The sequence below is a fragment of the Sturnus vulgaris genome, chromosome 8 (genome assembly GCF_052056855.1).
Source record: "Sturnus vulgaris isolate bStuVul1 chromosome 8, bStuVul1.hap1, whole genome shotgun sequence".
Taxonomy (NCBI): Eukaryota; Metazoa; Chordata; class Aves; order Passeriformes; family Sturnidae; genus Sturnus; species Sturnus vulgaris.
In genome coordinates this window covers 34309292-34327725 of record NC_142250.1, presented here as the reverse complement: position 1 = coordinate 34327725, position 18434 = coordinate 34309292, and the positions used below count along the sequence as shown (strand labels likewise).

The 18434-nt window shown below is 43.6% G+C and overlaps 2 protein-coding genes across 2 annotated transcripts; both read right to left on the bottom strand.

The window, feature by feature from the left end:
• Positions 1-3839: 3839 nt before the first annotated feature.
• On the bottom strand, positions 3840-15422 carry BUB3 (BUB3 mitotic checkpoint protein). Its single transcript, XM_014879634.2, has 9 exons — positions 15360-15422; positions 15058-15175; positions 13010-13204; positions 12443-12512; positions 11279-11430; positions 8386-8544; positions 6918-7095; positions 6174-6390; positions 3840-4183 (listed from the first exon to the last, which is right to left on the bottom strand). Exons 2-9 carry the CDS (start codon positions 15064-15066, stop codon positions 4174-4176), a joined length of 990 nt encoding a protein of 329 aa, XP_014735120.1. The 5' UTR covers positions 15067-15175; positions 15360-15422; the 3' UTR covers positions 3840-4173.
• A 1295-nt stretch (positions 15423-16717) lies between these two features.
• HMX2 (H6 family homeobox 2) lies at positions 16718-18369 on the bottom strand. Its single transcript, XM_014879603.2, has 2 exons — positions 17977-18369; positions 16718-17297 (listed from the first exon to the last, which is right to left on the bottom strand). Exons 1-2 carry the CDS (start codon positions 18251-18253, stop codon positions 16750-16752), a joined length of 825 nt encoding a protein of 274 aa, XP_014735089.1. The 5' UTR covers positions 18254-18369; the 3' UTR covers positions 16718-16749.
• Between the last annotated feature and the right edge of the window lie 65 nt (positions 18370-18434).

The window sequence follows — 18434 nt, the reverse complement described above, 5'->3', positions numbered from 1 at the left end:
CCCGTGCTGAGCTGAGAATGAGGCAGTCGCTGCCTTTGTTGTGGCTGCAGAGCAGGGGTGGCTTGCAGCAAACACAAGCAGGGCAAAGCAGCCCCTGCTTAGTTTAAGTATCAGGAAATCTTGGGCCTAAGTGAATAAATTATTATTTTGTTTCTACTTGAGGTTACCTGGCCGTGTTTTTCCCAGAAGAGAATGTAGTGGGTTTCTGCAAGTGGGGAACAGATTAAAAGACACAACTCTGCTGCTCTGAGTTGTTCAGTGCTGCTGATGGTTCAGCTGCTTGCAAGCTTAAAGTTATGGTAAGGCTGATGTAAACAAAGTATTTATATAGCAAATAAAAGTCAGAAACTCTTGATTAACCTTCTTTCAGAAATCAACCCTAGTTCAGAATTAACTCACGTTGAGAAATGCCTACAAAATGAATGCATACATTGATTTTAAGAAGTATAATCAGAGCATCACTGAATGTTTGGGTTGGAAGGGACATTAAAGGTGAGGCAGTTCCACCCCCTGCCATGGGCAGGGCCACCTTCCACTGTCCCAGGCTGCTCCAAGCCCCGTCCAGCCTGGCCTTGGACACTGCCAGAATGGAGCAACCACAGCTGCCCTGGACACCCTGTGCCAGGGCCTCACCACCCTCACAGAGAATTCCTTCCCAGATTCCCATCTATCCCTGCCCTCTGGCAGTTTAAAGTCATTCCTCTTGTCCTGTCACTCCATGCCCTTGTCCAAAGTCCCTCTCCAGCCTTCCTGTCAGGCCCCTTTAGGCACTGGGAGATAGATCCCACTGCCAGGGGAAGCTGGGGAGCAGAACAACCACAAGGACAATCAGTACTGCCTTACCTTCCCTGCCTAAAGATAGCACCAGTTAAAACCCCACCATTCCTGGCAGCCACTGGTCTAACCCTGTGCTTGAGAAATTCCACAGATGGAGACACTGCAGTGTCCCTAAGTCATTTATTCCTGGGTTTAACCATCCTTTCACTTGAAAAGTTTTTCCTAATGTCTACACTAATCTCTGCTGCAATTTAAGCTCATTATGCCTGTCCCAGTGGACATGGAGAACAGTTTATTCCCTTCCACTTTGCAGGTAATCACGGGAGACTCTGAAGACCTATTACCTCCCCTATGTTGCTATCACACATTTTAGCATTTGTGCTTTTCATGCTATAGGAAAATGTCTGATACTGTGAAAGGCTGCACATACAGCCATAGGAAAAAAAAAAAGAAGAGGTATTTCACAGAGAGAGCCTTTAGCATAACAGTTATAAGAATATCTGGGCAAGTCCTGTCTTTGACTCTTCATTTCTAAATTCTACATGTCTGAAAGCATTTGAAACAAAGAATCCTGACACTTTGCAGAGCAAATGTCACATTGCTGGGGGAGCAGAAGTTGTATCAGTCGCATATTGGCTAAAAAATGGCTGCCTTTGTGGTTGTGATTATGCTGCACATCATGAAAGCAGCTAATGGTGTCATCACCAGAGCAGATGTCTGCTGGTCCAAAGAAATGGGTTCTGCTCCACACCACTGATACCAATCCCTAAAGGGGGATGGGTCATTCAGGGCAAATTTGCAAGAGAACTCAGTAGGAGAAACACCCATGCTGAACTTGGGGACTAAGTGACTCATTTTCAAGGCAGTGAAAACCACTGGGCACATGCAAAAGTGTCAGGCAATTAAGATGGAGCTGGCAACCTAAAAAGCCTTGTAAAGTCATCCTCAACATCATCACTTCAGTTTTTGTCGGGGGCTGAGCTCAGCTTTGACTGGTTTTGCTTGGGAAAACACTCACCTAAAGAAGACTTTTTAAAATATTTATTATAATTGCAGCAGGACCAGCACTAAACATCCAACCTGAGATGCAGCAGCTCCAGACCTGCACGTAGTAAGCACACACTGATTATCCTGAAGGACTGGCCAACAGAAAGAAGTACTTACCAGCTTGCTTTTGTGACATTCAGGGCACAGATGCCACTTGGCTTCTAATACCAGAGTGTTATGAGGCTCTTGTGAGAGACAACCCTGGATATTCACTGCTGCCAGCAGTCAGTGGTGATTGATGACTCTATTACAGTGATGGCTGTGGCTCCATGTTTTCTCCACGGCCCTCAACACCAGCCAAAAAGCAGAGACTTAAGGAGCTTTTTTAGCTCTCAATTCCTCTATCAAGAGTCAGTACATCCTTTGTTCAGCTGCTTGTTAGAGAAGTCAGAAAAGGCTTGTTTCATGATTCCTCCAGCTTATGAACCTCTGCCTTGACCTGCATTTCTAGGAGAGTGCTAATAAAAGGGAGATTAATCTTGTAAAAGAAGTAACTGTATTTCAACTGCACGTTGTGATATTTCTACCCAACACATGGACACAGCTGTAGCCCTGACCAACCAACATTCATTTTCCCCACTGGCTGTCTCACTCTTTTTGTTTGTTTCAAGCATTTACATAGAACACCAATTCACCACAAGGAATCCTCCTCTGGGTTTTAAGCCAAAAGAGAACCAGCAAGTCAAATCCATTCCCTCACACATATACTGGGCTTTGTAAATTGGAATATGCAGATCTCAGCACATTAACAGGTTTTTTCTCCAATACTTACCACTGAAATGTTGCACAGGTGGCATCATTCCCTGGTTATATTATGGTTTCCTTTGTCAACCAAAGTATTTGCAATTCCCCTAATTGTTTGTTTTGCTCTATGTTCTCCAGCTCTTATTTCACTTTCCTCCCCAAAGCTCTATACCTGTAATTCCCCACTCTATCCTCTCCCCATGTCACATATTCCTTTCTCCACATCATCACTAAACCACCTTTTCCCTAGTCCCAGCCTAAATCTGCCTTCACACATTTTTTTTTTGTTTGGACACATCCTCACTTCTTTTTTCCACAAGACTGCATTGTTTTGCTAGTGACTCTGACAGAAACCTTTAGCTCCCATGACTGGGTTCCAATTGGCCCTCTTCAGCAAAGGTAAAATTCTAAAAATAATAAAACACCTGAACACCAAGGAGTTATGACTTCCTAAGCTGACATCAAAAATTCAACCTCTTTCCAACATCAGCCATGTAACCCTCGCTGCAAAAAAAGCCAATTAAAACTGCCAGGAACAGGGGTGGTGTACAACTACCAGAACAGAGGCTGGATGACACTGTGGTGAGGGCATTACTCATATTTAACTCAGGAAGATCTCCATTTTTTCCAAACCTATCAACACCAGTTTCTATTACCAAAGAATCCACATGCAGCTCATGACAAACTACAAAATATTCCATATACAGCTCATTTACCATGTCTACCTTGTAACAACTCAAGTTTGTCAGATTTCTGCACCCACAGAGCAGTTTTCTCTCCATCACCACCTTCTCTGCAACGATCTGGTACCATTCCTGTTGTCAGCAAGTTTGTTTTCCTACAGTTAATAAAGAGCTCCCACTGGCTACACAGGCACTGATAGAAGAGAAGAAGTTGGAAGCAAAGAATGAATCCAATCTCCAGCCCAAAATATCCACAGCTCAATCACCCTCCTCAAGCTCAGCTTTTCTGTCCCTTCTTACTATTCACTATAAAATATAAATATAAAATATTTAAGTAGTAACATCTGACATAAGTGACCAGGAGAGCAGTCTGAGTCTGCTCTGCAAACAGAGTTGAGTAAGACAGCTTTTAGTGGTAATTCTCAACAGAAAATATTTCTTTTTATTTCCCAGTTCATCTCACTGGAAAAAGATTAAAGATTCCAAAATTTTTCCATCAGGAAGATCTAGAACTCAAGAACTCCTGCAATTTAAGGGTTTGGTTTCAACATTTGTTTCACAATAAGTATACAGCTACTACACAAAGTATTTATTTTCAAAAAAATCTATAGATATTTATTGAACAAATAAGAAAGCAGTGGAAGTTTTCAAAAACAGATACTAGAAAATGTCTAAATTTTTTAAAGGTTATCTACAGGACTGAATTAATTCAGCTCCAGACAGCAGATAAGGAAAATAGTTTCACTAACATTATAAGCAGGCAAGGAATGACAGATTTAGACAAACTACAATAAACAAACCAACATTTCTTAATTAAAAATAACAGGAGTACAAAGGTTGTTCTTCTCACTTCGCTTGTTTTAGTGGAGCCTTGTTAGGAGCAGGTGAGCATTTCTTGTAGAGGAGGAATAGCACCAGTAGTCTAAGTAGACCTGCAATAAATAAACTCTATTTTAGGAAGAATATTTAGAGCAATCATAATCAGGTAGAACATCCAACATCCTAGGAGAGCAGAAAGCCAGCTTTCACTTGTACCAAGATACAGAATGCAAGAGTTTAATGATGAAAAAAGTGATCTTTATATAATATGGCACCATCTTGATGCACTAAGAATGCATTGTGCAGAAACACTGTGGCTCAAATTAACATGCAAAAAGATCACTATGAAGCTGCCATTAGTCTTCTGTCCTAAGTAACTTATTTTTAGAATAAACCAGAGATGACTCACACTCCTGAACCACTAAAATATACCCATCGTTCTTAGTGCCCTAAGGTTGGCACAAGCAACTTGTAAATGTCAGAAAAGCATATAAACCTCGTTAATGTTTTCAGAAATTCATTTAAAGATAGAAACAGGTCCAAAAAGATGCCTGTCTAAATGCATTGCAATTACGTTACAATTATTTTCCAAATACACAGAGATGCTCTGTCTTTTCTCAGCTCATTACTGACTCAAACAATTTGCCCTTCTGGGATCAATTGTTTGCTAATAAATAATTGTTTACAGTCACAAAATGATATTAAGGAGTATTCTTATTAGTTTTCCTTCTACAGCCTAATAAGATTCCAAACTAGCTGATTCCCAAGAGTCTAACCTTAACCTTGCTGTGTTTAACAGCCCAGGAAATGATGAACCATCTGTTTCAGAAAATAATGGAGGGCCAAGAGGAAATATTGTTTAATTGTAGATTAACCTCCTTGTACAGCAGAATGAGGCATCTACAGAATTAGCTACTCTAACTAGCAATGAATAAAAAAAAAAACTGAAAGCAGTTCTTACTATTGGAAAACCAACAGCAGCAAGCGTTCTTTCATCAACTTTGAAAAACACAACAAAACAAAACAACTCATAAATGTATGTAACGAGTACAACCCGATGGGTTTTTTTTATATATAATTATCATATTTGGATTTTTCCACTTGAGGAACTCCCAGAAATAAATACTAAAATAATTTTGGCATTATTTTTCTACAAGTATCAAAAAGTATCTCCAAGTGAGAGCTGTGGAAGCTATACAATAATAAATATCTCATCTTCGTAGGTATAAAACAGCTGCTCCAAAGCAACAGACAAGTCACTTAAGGGAGTGGAGGGAAAGGTCTTGAGGTTTTAAACTCGAGAAATTTGATCATTTATGTATCTGTTTTCACAGCCACTTTTAATAATGGAGAACCTGATAAGGTGTAAGACAGATTGAGTACCAGAAGAGAAAAAACCTAGCAGTGATAAAGCACAGGAATTTGAAAATAAAGCCAACTGCTCCTGTGCCTCCATCATCAAGGGCAGCACAATTCTGCACTGGGATGGCAATTTTTCTATGTAACATTCATGCCAAAGTGAGCTGAACAGGAATTTTTGCCTCCATCAATCAGTATGCCTTGTTTTGACAGCAACAACGACAGAAAAGTGTGTTCTCAAAGGGCTGCAGCAAACTCCAACACCCAGGAACTGAGAGAGCTTTCCCTTGATTTTACACAACCTTCCTAGAACAGAATCTAAATTCACTGCTCACTCTGACAGCTGGGTGCATACTCAGTGTGACAGATTGCATTCATTCCAAGTTTTAAATATCCAAACACAGTAACATTTACTCCAATAAATTATTCTTGAATTCTTCACTCAATTCCTGAAGCAATGAGCTTGCAATAACTCTACAGCTTCATATAATAGCACCTATTGAAAGAGGATAAGAGTTTGACATTCTTCTCCCACTAAACAACCAGGCACAATTTTATCCATCAGCCGTCTATCAACCTACGGATATTGAAAGCTTGGGCGAAGGAGATACCATCAAACCCAGCCCTACTGTCAAGCTGCACTATCTCCTGCCATCAATAATGCTATTCATGAATTTAGGAAAATTAATAAATCTTGGGGTGGAGGCTCAGAGATCCTCAACTGCAGGTGAAGCAGACACTCACTTGGGCTTTGTTTCTGCATCTGTCACTTGGCGTATGTAGATGCCGTCCTCGGGGTGCTCGATGTCGTCCATCTCGTACATGTAGGAGGAGGCGATGGCCAGCGTGGTGCCGTCGTTGCTGAAGGCCAGGGAGGCGATGCTGGTGGGATAACGATGGAACTGGCACAGCCTCTTCTTGTTAAAGGGATCCCAGATATTCACAAAGCCATCGGAACCGCCTGCGAGTCAGGTTTTCAAAAATAAAAAAATAAAAAACAAAAACGTTTTTAAGTTATAACTGAGGAAAAAAAAAATCAAACTGAAGAGATGCAGCACAGGAAAAAAAGAAAACTACTCATAATTACTTTGTCAGGAAAAACACAGGGTTGATTCATTCAGTAAAGAGCACAATGAGCATTTCCCAAACTCCTTGTTAAAGCAATTAACTGGAGAAAAGACTGCAATACAATTTTATCTCATAGCCCTCTAAATTCTAAGAAAGTTTTTTCCTGCCTTATTCCTTTCTAAGAGAGATTCACATTGCATTTTAGTTTTAAGCTGACAATGAGACTTGTGCTTACATCTGCAGGTCCAAACATAAGCAGGGAAGAAATATTAAGAGTTAAGAACTCTCACTACATCAAATAATTTTAAAACCCTGCTTATTTATATGCTTAAAAAGTCAGGACATATGAAGTAAAGGCTGATCTGTTTACATCAAAACTAAAGGAACTGATGCAAGTGTTACAAAGAATTGAGTACTTACCTGTAGCAAATGTGTTGTGGACATTATGGAAAGAAATGGCATTAACTGGATAAATCTGCTCGATGTTATTCTCCTTCAAACGGTGACATTTGAATGCATATTTCTTCTTCTGGATTTCTGGGCTTGGATCCAAATATTCCACGGCTACACGACCTTCAATAGAACTTAAAACATAACCCTAACAAGAAAAAAAGAAAAAAAAATGGAGCTACATGTTTTAGAAGTTTACAACTGGAGAAAAGACTGCAATACAATTTTATTTCATAGCCTTTTAAATTCTAGGAAAGTGGTAAGGCAGAAAGAAGCTTTCTAAGAGAGATTCTCATTGCATCATAGTTTTAAGCTGACAATGAGATTTGTGATTACTTCTGCAGGTCCAAACACAAGCTTGTCTTTGGGGGAAAAAATTTCAAGAGATAAGAACCCCTTGCATTAGCTCACCTACCCCGCAAGGCCTAAATATTATGAGAGATACTCACAGGACTATTTAGTTTCAGAATTACATTACATTAAAATTAGTTCAGAGCCTTATACTAACCACTGAACATTCAAGCTGAAATAGTATTTTCAGTGAAACTTGATTACAAGTTGTGTTCACTTATCCAGTTAATTACAGTCCTGACTTGGAGCAACTTGAGATGCTTTTATTATCACTTTTGAGTTAAGTCTATAATAGATCTCTTCAGAAATAGGATTGCAATGATATCTAGCTATAACAAGGCTCTTTAAAATCCATCACACAATACAATCTGGAAGATCAGCTTGTTTTACTATAACTAGAACTGAGAATGGACAAAGCATTCATGCCAGTTCAAGAACAAGTAACTAGGTCTTGCAATTCCTGTACTATCACTCTGTACAGGAGAAAATTCCCTTACAAATTAGTTTGGCAGAGAAAGCCAATCTTCTTGCTTTCCTTGAAAAAGAAATACCACAGACACACCACATTAACTTGCACAGAACAGCTGTAGGAGCACCTGAATTGTACAATTCCCCCTGGATAATGGATCCAGGGCTCTGCAGTGCATGCCACAGACTCAGAGAGAAAAAAAAAGAAAAATATATAAACGACATTCATGCAGTTTTAATCCTGCCCCTGTTCACAGACTGTTCAAGAACCCTGGGTTACAATGCATAAAACCTGCTTAAGAGTCACCAGTTCTGGCTTTCTCTCTTCTACTGCAACTGGGGAGGGGAAGGATGTTTTTTAATTACATGTCAGCATTGTGATTCATTAAATAGGTTATTTCTGAAAAGGAAACAAATCTTGAGGAACAAAAACAACATAATATGCTGGTAAGTCAGTGGCAAACCTTGCTAAGCTGCACTAAAAAGAATTAATATACCACAGGAAGCCTCCCCCCTCCCAAAGTTTGATTACAAAACACACCCCCACTGAAAAATAAACTTGAAAATAAAGCCCCATTTTGCTGAAGAATATTCAGCAGAAATGTGATTGCTGCCATACCTGTTTGTTGGGGAATGCTCTGATGCAGCGGGTCTGGTACTTCAGGCTCGATTCCCTTCGCTGCTGAACGTATCCCATGTTCCTCAAATCCCACACCAGCACCCTCCGACCTGCTGTCCCCACAATCAGTCTGTCCCCAGACACTGAGAGGGTGTAGACCTTCCAAAAAAATATTTACAGTATTTAACATTGATATTAGCCTGAAAAAAAAAACCCTGCTCTTTGTACAGAATAAGCTGCCAGCAGTGAGCACTAACACAACTGGTGACATCTTCCATGGAATGCACAGCCACGGAATTCCCTTCAGCTTTCATTTAGAACCCAAATTTGGGATAAGCAGCAGGAATGTGCAGCTGGTTAGTGAGAATACCTTGATGTAGCATTCAAAAGCTCAAAAACTATTGCAATTATTATCAAAATTAATGGCAAAGAAAGAGCCATACAAAGGAACAGGAGGGGAAGTGATGGATATGGGAATTAATCTCTGCTTGGTTTTGCATTCCCACTGTCAGCTCATGATCCTGCAGTTTAGTTCCTACAGAACCACATCACACATTTTCCTCTGTTTTCCTCCACCTGGTAACCAAGTATTTTTCTTTATAAACTGAATATTTTGAGTTGAGCTTCATGTTAATAAAACAAAATAAATTGCCAAGAGATCATTAGAAAAAACACCACATCACTTTGTATACTTTAATAAAACGAAGTGAATTTGAAGAAAGCAATATGCTTGACATACTAAAAAAAAAAAGATAATGGCTTGGAATTTTAACTCTACCCCAAAACTTGGCTCAGTAGGAAATTCTGGCTGATCAAATTTCACATGAAAATATTTACTGCATGAATTGTTGTTTCCAACTATTGCTTAGGATGAAGTTCATCTGGCAATACGTTTTAAAAAAATAAAACAAGAAAAAGGAAAGAGGTTTAGTCAAAAAAAACCTGTGCTATGGAATGAATTCCAAGTTGTTGATACATAAGCAGATGAATCCAGCTACCTGAGCTGCTAACAGGAGCAAATGATGAGAATGAGCTTTTTCCAGTGATCAAATGCAGCCAAACACACAGGAAACAGATCCTGGGTATTCCTCAGATCAGGAATGAAAAGTGTAAGAGATCTGGTATCCTGCCAGAGGGAGTCAGTTTACTTTTGGCATGTGCTTGGACAATTTCCTTTGGTTTCACTTTCTGGTTCTCTGATGAAACCCAACAAAGCTGCTTGGTTCTGGTGAGACTGCACTCAAACATCAGACACACAACGTTATATAAAGATCACTTTCCTCTTCATTTGCTACTATTAAATTTTCAAAAAGTTCATTTCTAATAAAAAGCTAAGCAGAGAGGTGTGTATGTATACATACAGATAAAAAAGCTTCCTTTAACCAATCCTCATCCACCAGCATACTTTCTTCTCTAAAATGTGATTATTGAACTCTTAAGACTGAGATTTTAAGATGGGAAAAGTCCTAAATATCCACACAGGAGCTGCCCAAGATTTCTTATGATCCCAATTATTCTTAAAAAGGAAGAATGATGATCCCAATTAGTCCCTAAAAAGGGTAAGAAAACTTTGAGCCAATAGTAGTTACACTGTTTAACAAGACAGTTTTTTGTTATTGATGAAAAATTGGTCCAGAAATATTCATAAACACTATATAAAATGTGTTTGTGTACATATAGGGAAACAAAGGCATAAAGAACATTAAATATCTTAAATCTTCTTCACAAACTGATGTCACACCTGTACAGTGAGTGTTCTTTCTCCACCACACAGCCATAAATCAAATGAAACCGTTGTCATGCAGTGGAGTAGGTGTACACATTCATCAAAGGCAGCATTAAAAAAATGACATAATGAACCTTGCTGAACCAATAAGCAGCTTGATTCACTGTGGCTGTCCATTATATGATATTCTGTCAGCAATTTATCACAGTTCTTTACATGCTACATACATCTATAAATCAAAACTAGAAATAATGCAATTACTTTATTCTGCACAAAGGTCTCGCCAGAAGTAGATCCAGCTCTGCTGGAACAAAAGTAAGAGCTATTTAAGGGCAAAGGGGAGTTAATGATGGCTCATAATTAGGACTTGACAACAGGATGTCACAGTGCTAAATGAAATTTTTAAAAGGTACAGGCAAAAAAAAATATTCCTATGTAAAATTATTCAGCAAGCCAGCCTGTGTTTAGGAGTCTCTAAAAAAAAAAAAAAAAAAAGCCAACAGGAATTTCTGTTAATTCTTTCAATGACACTGCTGTAAGCAGCATGAGAAGTTAACACATCATATGGCCATTAGATAAAGCTGAAGACATCATCCCATTTTGTCTTATTTCTCTGAGTCTCCCATTATCACAGAGGATTTCAGCTTTAGGACAATATCCAAATTTCCTAGGCATTAATACAAAACAGGTTAAACACAATATGAGCAATTCTGTTCAATTTTTTGAACACAAGTAAAAAACCAAAATATCATTTCAGGCAACATAAATGGCCTCCTATGGAGATATTTTTTGTGTACATTCCAAAACAATCAGACTTTAGGACTGCCAGGGTCTTATATACCTGAAATCTCAGCATTTAGGAAATCAACTGTGCATATTATAATGCTTGGTTTTCTTTCAAATTTATTTTAAATTTTAAGGATGTTGTCTAGCACAAGCATTAAGAATTAAGGAATGTTGAGCAAAGCTCAAAGCCCTCACCAAAAATGACAATACATTCTGAATACAAATATTTTAAAATGCTACACTTTAACCTGGTTTAAAAAAAATCATGAACTATAACTTCACAAATTCAGCTCACAGCTTCACAAGTTCAGCCCAATCAGTGTCCTGCGTGATGTTTCAGCCCCAGGATGAGTTATTTAACACCTGGGATGCAGCACATACCTTTTCAGGCTGGGAGAAGGTTCCTGCATTACAGGGAGTTCTGGGATCCCAGAGTTTGACTGTTTGATCCCAGCTGCCAGTCACCATGACATTCACTTCTGGGCAATACTCCACACACCTGATAGGAGCATCGTGGGCACCAACAAGGTTTTCTGTAAGAAAACACAATATACTGCAACTTAACTGGCCCTACAAACAGTCAGAATGTGTGAAATAAAAAATAAAAAAAGGACACAGCTGCAGCACAAGCATTTTCTGACATTCTAAAGGTGCATTTCTATGCCAGAAGTCCCTGTAAGGATAGTTCAGCCTTCAAAAACGTAACTTTTGCAAAGATCAGGACTGTTGTATTTAAGCTTATGTCTCTTGAGCTTAGGATTTAAGAATTTTAGGCAGTCACTGAGAGATCTTTACAGGTATAAATTATCAACTGGTATCACACTGACAAACACACTAATACAGAAAGCAACTTCAGCTTGTGTATATCAATAATATGACAAAAGAAAACTATTAGTACTATATCTTAATAAAAATATTAGAACACTTGTAGGAAGTCAGCTATGGCAGAATTATTTGAGCTTTTTGATACCATTACTGCACACACTCATTTGTCAAGCCCTGGCTAGTGCTGGTGACTGGCTGAAATTTGTTTTTCTCTTAAACACTCTAAAAACACACAAAAAAGAGAGACAAAACAGTTCCAGATTTTGCACCAACGAAGCACTGGAACTGTTACTTTCAAGCAATGTTTTCTTAGAAAAAAACTGCAGTACAAGGCCATGCTTGACAAAAGCAAAAGCTTTATATATCCTCTGCCATGAAAGATCATTCTAAATACATCCAAACCACAAACCTCTGAAAAACAACATGCTCAGTTTTAGCTCAGCTTGGCTACTTCCCCCTAACTGAGCCACTGCAGCCTATGGCAGAGCAGGATTGTCATCAGAAAATCAATTGAAGGCATTCTGCAAGCAGCTGCCAAACTTTCTGGCAATGCCAAATTCTTCCATGTTTTTAGGTGATCCTTATTAGGGTCACGGGTTATTCTGCCAGATAATTCAATATCCTCCATCTAAAGAGCCTGAAAAATACTCTGTGCATGCAAGCACATAAATCTGAAGCTCAGGCCAGTTGCTGACAGTATTTGGAATTCAACCTGCTCACCTTGGTCCGTGTTTAAGTCGTGCATTTTCAGTTGCTGATCCAGCCCTCCACTCCAGGCATGGGTTGGATCCTATAAAGCATAAAATTTACCTTATTAATATTCCATGCCTGCTCTGCATTCAGCATCCTAAATTCATAACAAAGGACTTGCTTTCAAGAGTTTTGGGAAGATAAATGTTAAGGTCTGACCCAGATTTAAACAGACAGAAGCTTTACAAAGTATTTAAGTGCTTTGAGTGATACAAATTTCTTTAGTTTAGAAGTAAAACTAAAATAAAATTTTAAAAGGCAGACAGAAGCTACACCAAATAATTTCTTCACGTTTTAAATGACCAACAACCTAAGTTCCATCTTGGTGCAGTGTAATGCTAAAATTGATTTAGAAAGGAGATACCATTTGAGAACCTGAGTGTTGATCCACAGTACAGCATCAGCCACATAACAAAACATTCAATGAAAAAAAGCACAGGTAAGGCCCCATCTTTAATTTCAGGGACTGACAATTTCTCATACTTTGGGCACTTTACAGCTGTAAAATAATAATTAAAAAAAGCATCCCACACTTACATAAAAAGCACAGTCCAGGACAGCTCCTGAATGCTGATATTTGAGTCTCATGGTGTTGGCAGGAACATCATAGAGCCGAACAGTTGTGTCCCAGGATGAAACGAGCAGAAACTGAGATGTGTTTGGACTAAACTTCACCGATGAAATCCCATCATCTGGAGTTTGGTTGAGTTTGAACTCGTTTGATCCTGTCATCTGCAGACAATAAGGCACAGATGCAATTTTAATGACTACAAGAACACAGGCCTAGCAAGTGAACAAGACTGAGCCCTCTGAAAGGCAGTCCAAAGCAGACCTGAAAACTTCACTGGCTTTTACACAGAACAGGTTCAGAACACCCAAATTTCTCACAAATTCTAAAATTCAAGATGCCAATCCCTGTCCAAAACCTCTCTTTCTGTACAGAGAGCTTTTAAATATCAGATGCAACATGAATAAACAACACAAAAATATTATGATCATTATTATAATCTATAAGCTTAGATATTGTTACTTACAAAAGTATTTCCCTCACTCTGCTGAGTGTGTGGCTGTGTTTTCTGAAGTAAATATTGATAAGTTATTGTGAACATCAAGAAGTTACCTTTAAAAACATGTACTAGCAGAAAGGAAATGGATTTGAAAACTCCAAAAAGTGTTGATTTGCTCCTGGATTGGTAGTACTGTCACACACTTCCAAGAATTGCAACTGGATCATCTTTTATATAGTTTTGGGCACTTTGTGCAACTTTCAGACCTTTAGGCTTCCATAAGTGCTGTGAAATATGTGCAACAAAAAGCTTTAAGACTGTTATTCCCCTCTCTTAGAATCCAAAGGTCAGGTAAAGAAAGGAAAGTTATGTTCTGTGAAGGGCTGAAATGTGAAGTGATCATGGAACTGGGATATGACCAGGAAAAAATATCAACAATTCAATCCAAGACAACAGGTCTATGTACAACTGCAAAAGTAAGATTACACCTCTGAGAATAAATCAGGAGACAAGGAGCAGATGAACCAAGGGCAAGGTGCAAATTTAGGGCACAATGGTTCCAGCTCAGTGCTTGACAGCAACTAAACAATCATCAAGTTGTGCAATAAAGTGAGGAACACACACTCCTGCACTGGAGAGATTTCCTGAGTGGGAGCTTTGCTCTCCAAGACATCCTTCAAGAAACACAAAAAAACACCCACTGTGTCAACAAAAAGTGCTATTTCTGATATTTAAGCATGAAGTATTGGGGGAGGGGGGGGGGGAACATTTTAATACTAGAAAAGCTTCTTTCTGAGCCCCTTTTTTAGCCTTGCTTTGGGAACACTTGGGAAATGAGAGGCTTGAGGTTTTGCCACACATCTTTCCATAGGAAAGCTACTTGGAATTCCACAGCACCTGCTGAGGATGCTTCAGATGCAAGTCCAGAGACACAAAATCTAAAGGAATTCAGAACAATTGGGAAAATTAAATTGGACAAGCTTATTCCTGTGCCTACTTAGGCCAAAAAACTCAAACAACGAAACATGAGGTTTGAGGTAAAAGTTATTGTATTATTTGAGGCCTGGTGAAAATTATTAACCAGCTCAAAAACAACTCTAGGAGGCAAAGCTACTTAAACAAGAAACCTGGAAGAATGTCCCAAAGGTATTTTTAATCCAGAGCAACGTCCATAATATCAGAATTTAAGTATATCCTGCCTCTTACACATGGTAAGAAAAAGAAAGCAGACCCAGAGCTCCATATTTTCACAAAAACAGATGCTCCACAACCAGGATTCCCAAACCACAGTGCTGTGCCCACCTCAACTAAGTTCTGTGGCACCACGAGAGCTTTTTAAGTATTACAGAGAAAGCACATGCTGCTGAAATAACGATTCTGACTTAACTATGGGGTTCAGTTTTGCAAAAAAAAAGAAAAATAATTTTAGTCAACATGCAAATCTGTGCTTTTACAGATCTTCTTGGCACAGGTGCCACTCAGCTGAATGGAGTGGCTGGAACAAAGCAGAACGCTCGGGTGAGATCCTCGGGAATCCCAGCCCGCGCTTTTATTCACAAAACACGAAACTCAAAGTACCGTTTTCATGCTGAACGAGCTCCTCCCGCTGCTCCGCGGGCCTCCAAGGAAAAGCTTTCGGAGTTACGGCAGCCCCGAGGCCTCGGTCCCCGTGAAGAGCGCCGGGATGAGGAAGACGCTGCGGGAGGGAAGAGAGTGAGGGGAGGGCCTGGGAAGCAGGGAGGGAAGGGGCCGCAGCGAGGATGGAACGCGAGGCCGGGACGGATGGGTTAGGGCGTGCCCAGGGTCCTGATCCCCGAATCCCCAACCCTGGATCTGAGTCTGGATCTGGGTCTGGATCCCGGTCCCGGTCCCGGCCTCACCTCGGGCTCCGCCAACGCCCGCGCGCGCGCACTACCGCCCTCCCCCCGCGATTGGCCGCTTCGAACGCGCGTGGCGCTGCGTCCCCGACGTGCCCCGCGAGCCCGCCGCCGCGGGGCCTGCCGGGAGTTGTAGTTCACCGCTCCCCGGGCAGTGGTGGCCCCGGTATGAGGGTCGGTCCGTTCTCCCCGTCCCACCGCGGCTGATAACGGCGAGACCCGGGAGATGTCCCCGAGGGAACCGCACGGGATGGTGCCGCGGGGAAAGAGAGGCTGCTGCTGGGGTTTAACGGTGTTAACGGATAAAACCCGAAATACGAGTTATTACCCCTAAAAAAAAAACGAGTCCGAAAGGCGGAGCGACGGAGCGGGGCTGTGTTCCCCACCCCGGCTGTCGCTACCCCGGGGCAAGGGTTCTGCGGCTCAAACACCGGCTGTGGAGCGCGGGGAGAGCGTTCTCCTTCCCCGCACTGAAAAACGCCTGATTTATCCCTTCGGATATTTTATTTCTCTGTTTTTCGGGGGTTTGTTTTTCGCTGTCCTCGTTGCTGTTGCTGTTACACCCCCGGCGCTCGGTACCTCGTACCTCGGAGCCAGTGGCCGCAGTGTGATCGCCACTTGCCGCGGGATTTACTGCTTTTGAGTGACCGATCGAGGCCGTGTCCCGTGGGGAGCCGTCGAGGATGCTCAATGCGAACCCGGGGCGCGGACAGCAGGGACCAGTCCCCGGTAGCACCGAGCCCATCACTGCGGCTTCCACAAAAACACTCCGAAAAAAACAGAAAGAAAGGTCCCCGTTTACGAAACTTTTCGGGAAATACCCTTCATCTCCCAGCCGAGAGATGGGCAGCGAGCCCCCGCCAGCCCCGGCACGGGCGGACGGTCAGACTCGGCTGGGATTCCCTGCAGGAAACGAGATAAGGAGCAAAAATTCCGGAAAAATAAACCCTCGGCGTTACAAGTCGGTTTGGCTCTCCCATGCATCGATCCCGGGCCCCGCGGGCCCTTCCCGGCCCGGCTGCGGGGCACTCCCGGTGCCGGGGTCCCCCTCGGGACACACGACCGAGGTGTCAAATTTACAAACGAGGCTTAGAACGCTTTAATTTTTTTTTTTTCTTTCTTACTTTCTTTAAAAATATTTACAGATCTGAAATAACGCGCTTTTTTTAATTAATTTTTTTTTTCTTTTCAAGTGGCAAGATAGCAAGGAGGAGAGAGCGGGGGTGCCCCCGGCGCCCCGGGCTCTCCATTTGCCCGTCCCTCCCATCAGTTTCGGTGCTGTGTCCCTTCCGTGGGGGCGGCCTGAGACCCCGCACGGAGCCCCCGCGGCGGCCCCGGCCCCGCTCCCGGTGCGGGTCCCGACGGGGCGGGCGCGGGGCGGGGGGCGCGGGGCTCAGTAGTCGATCTTGTTGTAGAGGTTGTAGAGCGGTAAGGCCGAGAGGTTGCTGCCGGGGTAGTAGAGAGGGGCGGGGAAGGCGATGGACCGGGGCACCGGCACTCGAAGGAGGGAATTGTCTCTGAACACCAGCGGCATCCCCACCAGAGTCTGCGCCGAGGCGTGGGCCATGTTGGCCGCCTCCAGCTCGGCCGAGAGCTGCCGTTTCCACTTGTTCCTGCGGTTCTGGAACCAGGTCTTCACCTGGGTCTCGGTGAGCTGCAGGCTGGAGGCCAGGCAGGCCCGCTCCGAGCTGCTCAGGTAGCGCTTCATGTCGAAGGTGGACTCCAGCTGATAGACCTGGCTGCGGCTGAACACCGTGCGCGTCTTCTTCTTGGCGGCGCCGGCCTGCCGGTCCCCGCCGTCGCGCTGCCGGTCCCCGCAGGAAGGCGAGGAGGGTCCCAGCGGCTTCTCCTTCTCGTCCTTACAGTCCTGCTGGGGGGGCGAGAGGAAAGGCCCCCGCTCCCCGCTGCCCGCCGCCGCCGCTCCGCTCCCCTTGGCACTGCCTGCAACAGAGCGACAGCGCGGGGGTCGCACGGCGGCCGGCACCGGGACCCCCGACGGCCGAGCCCCCCACCCAGGAGGGAAAAAGCACCGAGGCGAGGCCCCGGGCCGCCTCTGCTCCCGGGGGAGCACACAACCGATGCCGGGGGAAGCCACCCCCTCCTGGATATTCCTGCCCCTCTGTTGGATGGATGGATGGATGGATGGATGGATGGATGGATGGATGGATGGACAGGTGGGTGTGCGTCCCACAGTGAAAGCAGCTGAGTACCGGGCTTTCTATCCGACACGAGCCGGCAAATTTTACTTTACAGCATTGCATTTCACAGACCGTTTATTCAGAAATAATGCTAAAAAAAAAAATAAACATCGTTCTTCCCCCTGGCCGAGAGCTGTAACCAGAATCTAAGAAAACGAGCGTTATCCATCGCACCACATCCCTCGGGGAAATCAACGCCAGATGGGATGAAAAAGATTTTTAAAAACCCACCCCATTTTTCCTGGAGTTCCTTCCTACCCGCTTCACCCACGAACGGCGCAAATACTCTGTGCCCCGAAAGCGGAGAAGGTGCGACGTGCCCCCGCCTCCCTCTTCCCGGCGGGGGCCGGACCGGGGCCGAGCCCTCCGCGGCCCTTCCCGGCGGGGCCCCTCCGCCCCGTCCCATCCCTCCGGGTACTCACCGAGACAGGTGAAGCTGAGGGGCTGGTGCTTGTGGCACGCCTCGGCGGGGCCCTGAGCCTCGGGGCAGAAGCAGCCGCGGTGCTTCCAGCTCTCCTCCGGCTCCTCGTCCTCCGAGGACAGGGAGAGGGTGCGGGCGCGGGCGGGCCAGGCGGGCGCCCTGTCTCCGGTTTCCCGGGGGGGGTCGGCGCTGCCGCTGCCCAGGATGGACTGGATGGTGAAACTGGAGATGGGAGCAGCCGCCGGACAGCACTTGCTCGGGTCTTCTTTGCTGCTCATCCTGGTTTCATAAGAAAGCAGAGGAGGGAAGCTCTCGCTTTAGAGGGTGCGCGGGAGGGGGTGCCCCGGCAGCCTGCGGGGAGCCGTCGGTGGGGGGTGTTTCGGGGGGCGCTTGGGGCGTGCGGCGGCCGGCTCTCCCCGCGCCGGCCCAGGCGGAATGCATGCTCCTTCCCCCGCGTCC

Coding starts and splice junctions, on each gene's coding strand:
- HMX2 (XM_014879603.2), bottom strand. CDS start 18,253: ATGAGCAGCAAAGAAGACCCGAGCAAGTGCTGTCCGGCGGCTGCTCCC. Junction 17,298..17,976: donor CCTCAGCTTCACCTGTCTCG/GTGAGTACCCGG, acceptor GCTCTGTTGCAG/GCAGTGCCAAGGGGAGCGGA.
- BUB3 (XM_014879634.2), bottom strand. Junction 12,513..13,009: donor TCCTGGACTGTGCTTTTTAT/GTAAGTGTGGGA, acceptor TATGCTTTATAG/GATCCAACCCATGCCTGGAG. Junction 6,391..6,917: donor CCACAACACATTTGCTACAG/GTAAGTACTCAA, acceptor CCTGACTCGCAG/GCGGTTCCGATGGCTTTGTG.